This window comes from Rhopilema esculentum, chromosome 11 (genome assembly GCF_057945365.1).
Source record: "Rhopilema esculentum isolate cy_ngs chromosome 11, ASM5794536v1, whole genome shotgun sequence".
Lineage (NCBI taxonomy): Eukaryota > Metazoa > Cnidaria > Scyphozoa > Rhizostomeae > Rhizostomatidae > Rhopilema > Rhopilema esculentum.
In genome coordinates, this window is record NC_142825.1 from 7668238 (window position 1) to 7682173 (window position 13936).

Here is a 13936-nt window from a genome sequence, read left to right on the forward strand (position 1 = left end):
CTTTTGAATTATAGCGTGCCGGTTGCGCAAGAGCCTTTAAGGTTGAGGCAGCCTTTCCACTAGCCTGGGTTAAAACATATCCGGGTTAAAAGTTATCCGTTTCTGCGTCTCTTTCCCACTAACCCACCTGAAAAACGGATAAGTTTGAAAACGGGTGTCAAAGTGGGTCAGTTTTTACCCGGGTATCTTTTGACCCACCTGCGAGTTAATGGAAACGCCGAAACCCGGATAACTTCTGACCCACTTGCAACAACAGCAACGTATAAAAATTGAGACGGCGCCAAAAATCAAAAATAAAAATCCTGGATGTCAATGTTGCTTCCATTGGCCTACAACGATAGAAACTGAAAGATCATTTATGCAAATACTGATTTCTCTTACAACTTTTCACCCTGGATACATTTAAACCCGGCTTAGTGGGAACGATCAAAAACGGATTAAAAACGGGTCGAAGAAAAATGCCGTTTCCATTGACTCATTTAAAAACGGATAAATTTTAACCCGGGTTTGTTTTAACCCAGGCAAGTGGAAAGTTGAAAGGCTGCCTGAGTGATATACACGGATGTACAGTAGAGGTTCAAGGCCTTGCCAACTTGTCCAGTTCTTTTGTTCACAACACAGGATGAGGAGGGTCAATCGGTGTTAAGTTTTCAATGGCTTTTCATATCAACATGACAACCAACTGTCTTTTTGCATAAACAGGCTCCGGCTTAGGGATTTTGAAATGATCTTATCGTTATCCCCTTTTGTTTCTGTGGCTCAAGATTGATTAGATGTCATTATCATTTCAAACAATATCTAATGTCCTATTTAGTTTTTCGGACTATAATCCAATCCTCACCCCCTTGTAATAGGCGTGTGTCTGCTCAGTTTCTCTGCAAATAGATCGCCTTAAAAACAGCTAGAGGTTCGCTTCTTTGGCGACAAAATTAGCCCAAAGGTCATTTCCAGCATGGTTGCAGCATCAAAAATACATTTGAATTCTATAAAAGCATGGTCTTGTTTGGGCGTGAATTCATTGTTGATTTTATCTTTTCCAGCCATTGAATATTCAAATTATTAATGTATTTCCAATTCACATTTGACAATGCATTTCGCAAAAAACCTTTTATCCATTATATCTTGAGCCAGCCTGCCGCGGTCATCCAGCATATCAAGTCTCCCCGTTCAAATCTTTTCATCAAGAAATGTAGTTTTTTCGATTTGCGCTTTTCAAAAGGGCCAACGGCCACTCATCAGGGCCACGGCCTTAAGCCTCCATCCCAGCTGGAAGAAGCTAATGAAAGTTCACCCTTGCTGCTTTGATGGCACTGTAACAGCATGTGATGGTATGCTGCGAAATGGCTGGTGATGTCGTAGCTGCATTTAGAACAGTTGTTCTTTTTATATCCTTCAGTTGGCTTAGTGTGATGTATTTACTGGTTTACCGGGTGCCAAGACTGGAGAGAGAGGGTTGTAATCATTATCAAGTTATCGAGGGTGGCCTCAAAGAAAAAACATTGCTCAGACGCTATGAAGATTCATTTTTAAACGACGGTGAGATAAAGATATTTGGTGAGGATTTACCTGAAATGGGTCTCAATCTTGCAAATCCCACAAAGATAGCTGAATCTGGTTCGCTAAACTTACCTTCTAAGAACTTGAAAATTCCTAAATCAATAAAAAGGGATTCAAAAGAACAGCCAGTAATTCCAGTGGATAAGAATATTGACTTTGTCTCGAACGTTTTTAACTGTACGTTACTCGAGTCTATGCGTACATTTGAGGTACTAGGCTCCGGATACACAAAGGTGGTAAGGAGGGGCATTCTTGGCGGGACATCCTATGCCTTAAAATACACCACGTCGAAAAATCAGGATATTATTAAATGTAAAAGCGAACGGCCGAGTCAGAGTCACTTTGAATGCTACAACTTGGCGAAATTTAAGTTACTAAAGGAAGCACTTCTCATGAACCAGCTGCAGCACAGAAACATTATCAAAGTAAGTTCTTTGCTTTTTTAATTTAGCTATTGAATGCAAGATCTAACTTTTTTGCTAGTGGTGTTGACATCGTTGTAGGGGGCCAGTCTGCATTCGAGACAGGTTTTGCGCCAGATCTGCGGCGATCACGATGCTTTTATTAAAACGCGCCAGCAGTTGCGCCTGTTTGATGTGTAGTTAAATATGAAAATTTGTCCAGCCGTCGTATTGGCGAGCAATCAGTTTCTTGATAAGTTTTGGCTAGTTTCCGTGGCAAATAAAAAAATTTCCAGAATTTATGCTCGACTCGGGGGCTGTAGCCCTTCTGTGCCCTTATGTCCCTACGCCTATCCTTATTTGAATTATGTCCCTACGCTCATTTTTTATAAGGACCAAGGGCTTAACGCTGCAGCAGTTTCTGACTTCAGTGTCGCTAATTTTCACCTATTTTTAATTTGTCATGCTGGATGCTTAATTTCATACCTCAGTATTTTCATTACAGAAGGTAAGAGACTTTATAAGTTATTTGTGACGAACTGCGAAGAAAGTTTTGTTATTTGCATCTATAGTCATATTTCATATTTCACTTATGCAAATAGCGTACGAGATTTTGTCTAAAACAAAAGGATTTCTGGGGATTTTCAGATAAAACAAAAGGATTTCTGGGGATTTTCAGATAAAACAATAGGATTTTCAGAAAAGGTGTAGGAGATTTTCTTAGAGTGATTTGCCCCTCGATTTCACCCAGTCAATCTCATTGCTGGAAAACAACGAAAGTTTGGATTTTCTTTCTCTTTCCAATTTTAAATTGTTTCTCCAATATTTGCTTGAGTAATTACGTTCCTACTCATTACTTAAAAGCAGTAAGACTTTTATTTGGGTGTTGTTATTAAAGAGGAACGTTAGAAATTTCCTCTATACTTCAAATATATTCAACATGATCTGTCTTATCTCTAGTTCTCAGCCTATCATCGACCTTTCCATTGATTCGATTCTTCTGTGGGTTCATGGTTTTTTTAATTAAATCGGTGGTTTTCAGGTATAATTAGTGGGTTCCATAAATTAGTTTCCCCTTTCCAAAATGCAAATCAACAATGCTGTCGATTCAGCCATCAAAATATAAGTAACCAAGATCAGCGAATCCACCCAGAGAGGAAAATTGTGTCCAGTAGTGTAGCTTGACCTTCCGGAACCGTGGGTGGAGGGTCGTCAAGAGTATGATTTGCCGACGAAGACAAAGTTGAAGAAAAATATAGGTGCCATTTTGCCTATTGAAAAATATTTACTAAACAACTAACGGTTATGTGGACCAACTGAAGATTTACCAACCAACTCATGGAAATCGGGTCTCACACCCTTACGACCCCAGCTAGCTGCACCCATGATTTTGTTTTTAGTGTATCCAATCAGTCTAACCCGCCACCCCCACCCAAATTCTAGACTTCTGCTTGCAAATTCAGCTGTTTAATAATATTTGCTCCTCCCACTTAAACACAAAGCCACAGAAGATTTGAGAAGATGAGTCGCTTTCATTGGACGATTCATCCTACAAATAGTTTTCTGTTTGGTTCCCAGAATTCCTTTCTGGTTGGTTCTCTTTCTATCTCTGTATTGCTTAAAACTGAACAGTTCTGTCGACCTTTGGTAACATCCTCACATTGCCATCTAACCATTCGTTATTGGATCCATCTGCTGGAACAATAAAGTCTTGAATTTAATAATGCTGAATTTACTTAAATTATGTTAATAATAATCACACAGCTACTTATGCTAATTATGTGGTTTTGGGCTGTGCTTATTGTATTACGTTTTGAAACTCTGTATCGTTGTTTAAGCCTCAATAAATGAACATAACACTGCTGGAATTCAGGTAACCGAAGTTCTGCGACAGCTTGAATTTGCGCTTTTGATGTAACTTCAATTTAATGTATCGATGACACTTCTTAATTACTTGTCGATAAGCCGTTTTGTGGCATTTGTTTTTCGTGACGCAAATTAATACTTTGTAGACATGAAAATAGGATTAAGTTTAACTTATTCATTTGCGGTTCCCAACTCCAGCCTCCAGACTCTTTGGCCATTAGACTTACATGGTTTATTCAAAATGGACGCTATAGAAGATATTATAACCTTCTCTAAAGGCCCGTAGACACTGGGGGCAGGGGACAGGGGGCAATGATGATAGCCCCCCTCAATTATTTGGTAAAATTGTGTTTGAAGACCTTATAAGCGCAGCTTGATCTGACTGTATTGCGTAAGGCAGGTATAGAAAAAGCTATATTTCTATCCATGCTCCCCCTTTCCAATTTAGCTGTCTACAGGCCTGTTCTACCACCGCTTGTTGTCAGGTGTTGTACCACTCATTATCACTGCCCTCTGCAATCAAATAAATCATCGACACTAAATGGGGCGAAAAAGCAGAATATGAAATGTTTCAGATCACATCCTTCGCCACACCCTTTATAACAATTCCAAGTTGATGTCGACTTTCTACCTTACCCCCTACCCCATTGGCTGAAGAGTATTTAGACTGAAACATTCAAATAACACTGTTGTTTAAATATGTTACCCTGGGTGCCAGAGTGTCCATTTTTTAGTCTAAGAAATATAGTTAGAAGTTAGTCACAGAAATATTTTTCTTCTACAATACTATATCCCCTGATTCACGAGGCTCTGGTACCCAGGTAATAAATATATAAGAGAGTCGATGAAATTTCAGGGGGACTATTCCCCCCCCCCCCCCCACTTTTTCAGAAAGTCGGTCCTTGAGATTCTTGCAAACCTGATGAGAAAACTTCGGGGGGGGGGGGGTATGTACGTTATCTAGATCGTCACATTTTGATGAAATTTCTTGGGAGACAAGAGTTGTATCCTCCGGAAGAAAATGTTTCAATCAGGGAAAAAGGGCGTGATCCAGAAGGGTGTGGTCCCTTACACCCCTTTTGTCCCCCCCCCATTTTTCCTAGGCTGTAGCCGCCACTGATTAAAACGCAAGAACTGACATTTTAGGGCAAGGAATTGTTTAAGGGTGGAGGATTGTTGAAAAAACTTACTTCCAGAGTTGGGGCTTGTTCGAGCCTTCTTTTCGAGGGGGCCAATTCGAGGATTTACAAAATGTCAAATCTTTGAAAAAGGTTGTGGTCGCGCTACAGGTTCTCGAATGGTTTTCCTTCTATCACATCAATGTCAAAAAAGAATGCTTATTTTTTAGGTGTTTGGCGCCTGCCCCTGGACTTCAAATGATATAGAGGGTTCTGAAAGTGTTCTAACAGTGGTAACGGAGCTTGGAAAGCCTTTGGATGTAATCAAGATGATCCAGATACCATGGGATGTTAGGCTTCAGGTAAAACACTTGTAACCTTTTAAATTTGATGCATTCCCCTCTCTTTTCCAAAACCCGATATACTTGCTATTTTGTAAAAATAAAATATTCCTCAAAAGTCTTAAAAATGCGAAATCTGCTGCCTAGAACATCTTTGTTATAATTGTATGCACCATGTTTTGGCCAAAGGAATATGAGATAACTTTCCAGCCAAAGTATTTTGTAATTGATAGATTCTTGTATGTTTTGGAAAAACTTGGTACCAGAGATACAGATTTAACGAGGGATTCTCGCAATTGTTTATCTTGTGGACATCCAAATCATGATTTTTTGCTCTGAAGATTTTTTACATAGAATGAATAGTTTTGTGGATTTGGCATTACCTTCTTGAGAGACCACAGAAACTGCAAAAACTTGTTTAAGTACGAGGGTGGTCAAATAGATGTGATTGTCACTTTCCCGTTTGCGTTATCGATAATTGATTTTTTTATCTTGCTTAATTAGTTTAATTGAATTAATTTTCAAGGAACTGTGTAAGAACAATTACAGTGAACAAGATAAATCATTAGGGAAGGTTCTGGTGGTCAAAGATTTTGATCCCAAAGCAATCGTTCTTGTTCTGGGCTTTAATCCTTGCTTTATCAGTAGTAGCCTCGTCTGAGTGATTCTAGTTACGACCTCGTTTTGGACATTTCTCCAAACTTAATCATACGACTTTTTCAAGCCATGGTTTTATCGCCATAATTTTAGGCCGAATACAATTTTTCATATTGTTTGAGCTTATATTTAAGATTTTACGGAGAAATGAAGTTTGAAAGTTTGTAAGGGATTTGACCGCAAAAATCGTTTCGGGGGGAAACTTTACCCCCCTAGTTGCCAATCACGGTCAAATCCCTTATAAAATTTCCATCTTTATGTCGTTATAAGATCAATATCGTGAGCAATACCATAATGAAAACTTCGAAGTAGATTAGAATCATTGCTCTCAATCCGAATCTGAGGTCAAAAATTTTGTACAAAAGAATTTGAAGAATTTTTCAAAATGAGGCCGTAAGTCGAATTGGTGTATAGCGATCACTCTTGATTAATGGTTGTATTATAGAAACTTGTGAATTTGACCTAAGGATCTAGAATTAATAAAAACTGTAAAGGCATTTTCGTCATTTTTAGATGGCAATTCATCTGGTTGAGCTGCTGATTTACCTCGACCAGTCTCCACTGGGTCCGCTTGTAATCAAAGATTTTCGAATAGAGCAGTTGGTTATCAAAGATGACGTCATAAAACTATCTGATCTAGATGACATTGATGGTAGACATCAATCTTGCCAATCGAGAAATGATTGTTTTGTTGGTGGAGCCATTACAAACTCTACTCTTCCATGCACCAATAATCGATGCACAAACTTTGCATCCACAATAAATCTTTACAATCTTTATAAAATATTTCTGGACTATTCTTTTAATTATGATAATCCAAGGCTGATTGGCACAGAGTTAAAGTTGATTGCTGACGAGATTGTTTCCTTTCGAATTGACCTTAAGACATTACTGGACAAATTGCAGCGAGTTACGTGGAGAATCCAAAAAGGTGTATTTGCACGAGAACTAATCAAGCAAGGTAAGACCGAGGGAATTTAATTTTTCTTATAATGATGAAAGAGTCTCAAGAATTGTAACATATTACTAAAGGATGTAAATGTGATTACTTACAGCGAGAAAAAAGAGTCTGGTTAGACGAGTATTCATTTTAAAAAATTTTGGGGCAATGGCTACTTGGGCCACTGTACTTTGTTCTATATCCCAATTCCTTGATTGCACTTTTATTTTGGCAAATTTATGCCTTTTTTTGCTTTTCTCTGTATCAATTCCCCTCTTACTAAATTTGCTCCTTGTATTATTTTGATGTCCTAATGTTTCACAAGTGAATAACCTTTCCCTTTTTTCTTTGCACTTGATACAGAGATATTTATGAAAAGTTTGTTCTGTTTGTGCGTGGGGCCCCTTTTCAGGACTTGACCCAGACATCACTTACATGGGATCTGACTATGGTAAAATTTTCTGTAAATTATACACAATTACAGTATTCTCTCCAATTAGCGGACACCGTCGGGGCACGAGCAAGGTGTACGCTAATTGGAGATGTCCGCCTGTTGGAAAGTTTTGCAATGTAAGTCCCAAGTTTGAAACTAGACCCGAGTTTTGTATTTAAAAGGTGTAATCAGTGGTGGCGCCAGGGGAGGGCTACAACCCCTCCGTCGGAAGCATCTAGCCCCCCATCGGATGAAGTTATTTGAAAGAAGTTGAATCGTGGAGGTGGCTATGGTCTGGAGATTCCAGTAATTTACCACTTTCATGGACAAGAAAACTTAGTAAACTGGGCTGTAAAGAAGCTCAAAGCTGTAAAAAACCAACTAGCTTGTCAAAAGTCAAAGTGTTTGAAAAAGATATTTGAACAAATATTCATTCGTCTCAGTTTTTTGTTCTATTGCTCCTAACATTTTTGTAATGTCCGCTAATTGGAAAGAAAAAAAGCCAAATTGACTATTTTGTGCAGAAATTATTGTCCGTTAATTAGAGTGTCCGCTTATTTAGTGTCCGCTTTTTAGAATGTTTTTTATAAGACTTTGACCAGAAAACGATCGGGGAAAAAATTGTCCGCTAATCAGGGGTGTTCGCTTTTTAGTGTGTCCGTTAATTGGAGAGAATACTGTATAACTTTAACAATTTCCAACTTGAATTGATTAAAAAATTACTGTTTACCGATCCTTCATAAAGTTCACGATATGCCATAGTGTTAGAGGGTGGTTCTTAGTAGCTACTCTGAATTTGAAGCGTAATCTGACCAATACATCAATACAATTGCCATATTGTTTCATTACGGGTGAAACGTGGAGTAGAAACTTAGAACCTTCTTGCTCTTTACACCACAAGCGTACAACTTGAATTATACATATTTTAACAGTTATGCTTATATAAGAAAACGATTAAATAGTAAGTTAATTACTTGTGTTATTTGTTTACCTAAATGATATTTTCCCATTTCCGCCTATGTTTGAAAGGACGTAATCTTAGCGCCTTTTCTCTCTAAGACTGCTGACTTCGACTGCTTCATTCTTTGACAGGCAGGCTGTATTGAAGCTTTGTTTCCGTTACTGTTCCTAGTGCCACTTTATATAGTCAGTGTCTCATTAAGACTAGAGTCTGCCCAGAATAAAATCTTGGCTCTCACAACGATTCCTTCTCTAAAAATTTAGCAATTTTGAGGTCAAATTTTTTAAAAGGAACTAAAGTTTGAATGTGTTTTTTAATGATAATCAGGCAATAAAACTGTGATAGCGATCAGTGGCTTTGCCAGGGGAGGGTATGTCGGGTGATAACCAAAACATGGTCTAACATAATCTTCCAAAAATCGATAAAAATCCTATCGACTGAGGGTAGGACATGTTTTTCAAAGCCTGGCTTTTGAAGACTAAAATGAGACAGGGCGTAGTCTATTAGACCACGCCCATTACTCTCGTTGTAGTAGCTGACCCCGCCCTAGGTAGGTTCAGAGCTGCCTTCCGTTTTTCCCAGAGTTAGCCATTTCTCGTCGAAAAAGAAAGAATATAAGATTTCTATGAAGGTTTTATGAAAATAAAGGTTCGGCTCCACTTCAATTTTTGTATCATAGCATTTTCTTTAATTTTCGCAGCAAGCAGTGAAGCAAAGAAGGTAAAATTTGATGTTTTCGCTGATGCAACGATCTTGGGGCCAAACTATGATTATTACTGCCTTGAATCAAGATCTTTGTCGTCATGTGAGTTTGCTGTCTGGGGTATCAAGGAGGCAAAAGCTATATGCGCTATGAGCAGAGAATGCAAAGCCTTTGTCATCATACCACAGAAAAATTGGCTGGGTAGGTGTAGCGACATTTAGTTCGTCAGCAGGGCCGTTGCTATGCGAGGTTGTGACACCCTCTTGAAAAACGTCCATTGCAAAAGCGAAGGCTTTTAGCATCTAGTTTGGGTATGTTTTCAAGGAAATTCAACGACAGGTTGTGATTTTTAAGTGTATTTATTTCTTAATTAAACCTAGCTGCATACGTTAGCATTGTTGTAGTGTTTTATCACTAAACAACGATCAGCAGGATCGACAAAGTATTTAAGGCGGAGTTCAGAGTAGAGTGGATGAGGGAAATATAAGATTGTTAAAGAGGGGTTTAAGGGTTCAGCATTTTGAAAAAATGACATTCTAGGGGTAATATGCATCTAATATAGAAATATTTCAACATTGATTTTGAACTAAAAGAGATCCTAGGCAATATTCATAGCCTTCTTATTATAGGAAACATTCATTACCTTTTTCTTTTTATTGTGCTTTGTAGTTTTATTGTTTGATACTGACATTTTATCTGGTCAGTTTTTAACGACGGCTTCCTCGAATGGGGAGGTTATAATACACGCCATACCTCGACCCGCCTCTGCACTCGATTAGAATCTTTGTTTGATATGTGGTAAATTTCTACCTTTTTTGCCAGCCATTCCTCTATTTTGACAAAAAGCCTTGAAACTTTTGTTTTATTCATCATTTTGTGAATGATGTCAATAGACGAGGATGAAAAGTTACTATTTACTTTTTCTAGGTCAGATGATAGTAACACTAAAGAACAGTGGAAGAAATCTGACGCCAGTTACGAAGCACACAACATACGTCAGACTCGAGTGAACTGGTTTAACAACCTCAGTGATTTTGAATATCGTGCTTCATACAACAGCATGCGTGCTTTCGTAACAACTAAACAACTAGCAAGAGTATGTTTCAACTAAACCTTGAAATTATTAAAACTTTTCATTCCCATTCAAAAAATAAAATTATGATTATTGATAAAGAGGTTTTGTACGTATTTGCCATTTGGAAATAAACATTTTTAGATTTGATGCTAAAGCATTTCAAAAATGGCAAGAAATGGCTTTTTGATGTAATTATAGTTCATGGAAGAGCGAAATGTTAATATTTCTGTAGATAAGTATATGATAAAAGAATGTATATTTAGTTTCATTTCTCCCTTTACTTTTAGTTGTTGTCTACACAGAGATATTCGAGTCATTTTTCATGCATGCAACAAAGAGGATTTATGCAATGTTGATAGAAATGAAAACTAAACAAAGTTACTAATTCAAAATGCCTCAAAATTTCTAGGCTAGATCCACGATACCTGTAAATGGGGTGGGGTTGTTTTTTACTTATTCTCAAGAACTCGTTTTTTTAACGTTTCTACTGCATAACATAAGCCCAATTTTAACTTCATAAATTAAGTATAGCCCTCTTTGAATATTTAACTGGTGCGAGGATGGTTCAGCGGTTAGAGTCGCGGACTATAGATCAAAGGGTTTGGGGTTCGAATCCCTGACATCAACAAAATTTCAGCCAGAATGATAGGAGTCTCCAGCTCACTGGAATTCCTGTCGTAGGAATCACGAGGCAGAGTACCCTTGGTACCAGAGCCTCCGTGACAGTGTTGATCGAAAATAGTGGAAGGACCAGGACATTGCTCAATAAACATAGCTTGTCGGTGTCTTTATAGTTTCTTAGTGTCCTAAAAGCTACCTTCGGATGCTAGGTGAAAACCACAGGTGGATCAACTGCACCTTAACTGCAACCATACCTGTTCATTGTAAATTGAAAAGCTCGGAACCCTGTGTATCAGAGGAGTGATAAGAAAAATGAGAAGGAAAATGGAGATAAAATATGTAAGAGAGAAGTCTTTTTCTCGTTTATATTTATAATGTCCACTCTTCTAAAACTTTAGAAGGACATATTCAGACTTTCCTTAATAGGATCTCGGGTCTTTTCCTAACATTACAAACTGTTGCGTCTGATTCGCCTGCGAAAATGTTCGGTTGCTTTTTTAGAGTGGGCCACAATTCAACGATAAAGCACACAAAGTTGTCAGTAGTTTTACATTTATTTTATCTTTGGTCCCTCTTGTAGTGTTCACGATTAGTCAGCTTTTGTTTCCTACATATGTTGATATGTTTTGGTCAGTGGCGTTGATAGGAAAATTCAAAAAGGGGCGATAAATTTAGATTTTTCGACAAACATTTGATAAGAGTTTTTATTTTTTCACATGTCATGAATCATACTACTCGAAGATTGTTCTTCTCTTCTTCTCTGAAAAAAGCATTTTTAATTACTCTAACTTATTGAAATTATTTGGGGACAGGAGGTGACAAGTTTGAAAATTCACCGAAGGCCCCAACCCTAAATTGCAAAATCTCATCGTGTTTTAAATGAAACATTGTTCAAATTACATTTTACAGTAGCTCAGCTTCAGCTTATTCTTAATTTGTTCTTAACTTTTGACCAATTTTGATACTCGTGTTCTTATAAAATTGTTCTTTAAAAATTGTATTTTTTGCTCTGTTTCCCAAAACTAGATTCTTGGAACGTCGTTAATTCAATTCAACCATCAACGGACACAGATCAACGGATTGTATGATGTAATGTTAGGCCCGTTGGGCATGCGTCTTATTTTTAAATGAAAACAAAACGTTTTCGCAAAGCATTGAATGATGTCACAAAATGGACAATATATTTCTACAGTCCCAAGAAACTTTACTTGATGCATCGAACGGTTCGTCGGATGTTTTCCCATTCGTTGTTAATTGCATAATCGGGACACTTTCATCCCTTTATGGTTTTGTTTTTACTGTCTTGAATTTTGGATTTTATGGATTTTGTTCCCTCATATTCAGATGTTTTAAAGCAGTATATCTTATGTTTCATATATTCGACACCTCTTTGGAATTCTTAAAGAGCTTGCTTCAGTTGAACTATAGTTTAGTCACACGTGGCCTTGACAGTGGAGTGCAAATCGTGACAACCTCATACTGTCGTCTTCAGTCATTTATAGCAGCAATTTTCCAGCTCATTTTGGATATTCCGTTTGCCTGCTTGAGTTTTCTCCGGCATAATTGCTTGCTTCTTGCTGAGCTTCTATTTGGTATTGCAGAGGCTGTTTGGAGAACAGGCTCAGAGTCATATGAGAGCTTGATGCAGTTATTTCTCAAGGCCCTTGAGGCTGTGGGATTTACATTATGCCAGTTATATTCTCGCCTCTTTATTGCAGCAAAATCAGGCATTAACTCACTCAGTTACTTGCAAGGCTTGTTTAGTTCAAAGCTACTAAAGTACTCTGCAGAACTGTATGATACTTTCAGCTGTGCGGCTGAATTTCTATGGCAGAACATTACGATCATTTGTTCCAAGATGATGTCATTGCCAGAATTTCTGTATCATTCCATTTACTCTACCGTTGCTACAGTATGGTATTTCATTACTGAAACAACACAGCAAATAGGCACAGTCCTTGAAAGCCTAGCTGAATTCATCATATTGCCATTCAGCTTAAAAAACATTGAGGCATTAGTTACTTCAGTATTTGATCTTTCTAAAAGTATTGTGCAAATACCATTTAGTACAGCTTCTTTTGTTGCAAATGGTGCATATGAGATAGCAAAGGATATCAAAGATGAGGTCTCAAACTATATTCAATTCATTGCTAGATCCTATGAATATATATCTGCCATTACAGTATGGCTGGTTATGGTAATTGCAATATTTATGACATTAATGTCAGTTTGTTTGTTTGTATCATACTTGTTAAGAGAAACATATCTTTTGAGAGCATTATTGAATTCTGGACGGAATATTCAGAGATATTTGTACCATGTGGAAGAGGACAACAGAATTGAACTGAACACTGAAAGGCCAAGGGACCAACGAGATACAATTCATCAGGAAGCTCCTCAAAGTCAAACTCCCATGGAAGAACTAAACTCAGAACCAACTGCACAGTCAACCTCTTTCATTGAGGATGAAAAAACGTTATGTATAATATGCCAAGATGCTGAAAAAACGATTGTTTTGCTTCCATGCAAGCATCTATGTGTATGTAATGACTGTGGTGAGAGACTATTTCAGTCTGTGGGAAGAAAAAGAGATTGCCCATTATGTCGAAAAAGAATTGAACATATAATGAAGGTTTATGTGTAGTATGATGGACTATGAACTTTTAAGTCAAGAGTAACCAGAGAATTTGAAAAAGGTGTTGTCCTATCAGTGCGATGAACATAGACCAGAACTGATTTGGAGGGCTATGCATATAGAACAGCAAATTGCTCACTTTTATAATTGAAACTTCTCACTTAATGTTTTCTTTTGTTTTTGGAATTAAGCTGAAATCAAATGGAAAAACAGGATGGGATAGCAGCCTGTGTCTAGCTCAACAACAACCAAAAGTGCAAAAAAGTATATATTGCAGTTTAACAAAACTTTTAAGCTGCTACTGAATATATATACCCATGTTCATTCTCATTGCATGATAAAACAGACAAATAGGCTGACTATAGTCGATGGACATGAAACATATGGTGTATCATAACAAGATTTTTGGAGGGGTAATTGTATCCCCATTTCCCCCAGCAGCTACAGGCCTATCTACTGCTATGAAGATCCCATTTTAGGCAAGAAAGTTCAGTATAGAATTGTAAATGTATGTTGTCTAAGTATTCTGGTTCTGCATAAATGCCATGAGCTTTTGTAGCTATTATATTTTATTTCCTTTTAAGACTAAGGTCTAAAAGAGAGAGACAAAGGTTTTAGATCAAGGAGA

The 13936-nt window shown here is 37.6% G+C and overlaps 1 protein-coding gene across 1 annotated transcript; it reads left to right on the top strand.

The window, feature by feature from the left end:
- Nucleotides 1–1201: 1201 nt before the first annotated feature.
- Nucleotides 1202–10320, top strand: LOC135693881 (extracellular tyrosine-protein kinase PKDCC). Its single transcript, XM_065212465.2, has 5 exons — nt 1202–1982; nt 5173–5304; nt 6454–6901; nt 8975–9178; nt 9905–10320. The coding sequence occupies exons 1-5, from the start codon at nt 1326–1328 to the stop codon at nt 9985–9987; spliced, it is 1524 nt and encodes a 507-aa protein (XP_065068537.2). The 5' UTR covers nt 1202–1325; the 3' UTR covers nt 9988–10320.
- The last annotated feature ends 3616 nt before the right edge of the window (nt 10321–13936 follow it).

Coding starts and splice junctions, on each gene's coding strand:
- LOC135693881 (XM_065212465.2), top strand. CDS start 1,326: ATGGTATGCTGCGAAATGGCTGGTGATGTCGTAGCTGCATTTAGAACA. Junction 1,983..5,172: donor AGCACAGAAACATTATCAAA/GTAAGTTCTTTG, acceptor CTTATTTTTTAG/GTGTTTGGCGCCTGCCCCTG. Junction 5,305..6,453: donor CATGGGATGTTAGGCTTCAG/GTAAAACACTTG, acceptor CGTCATTTTTAG/ATGGCAATTCATCTGGTTGA.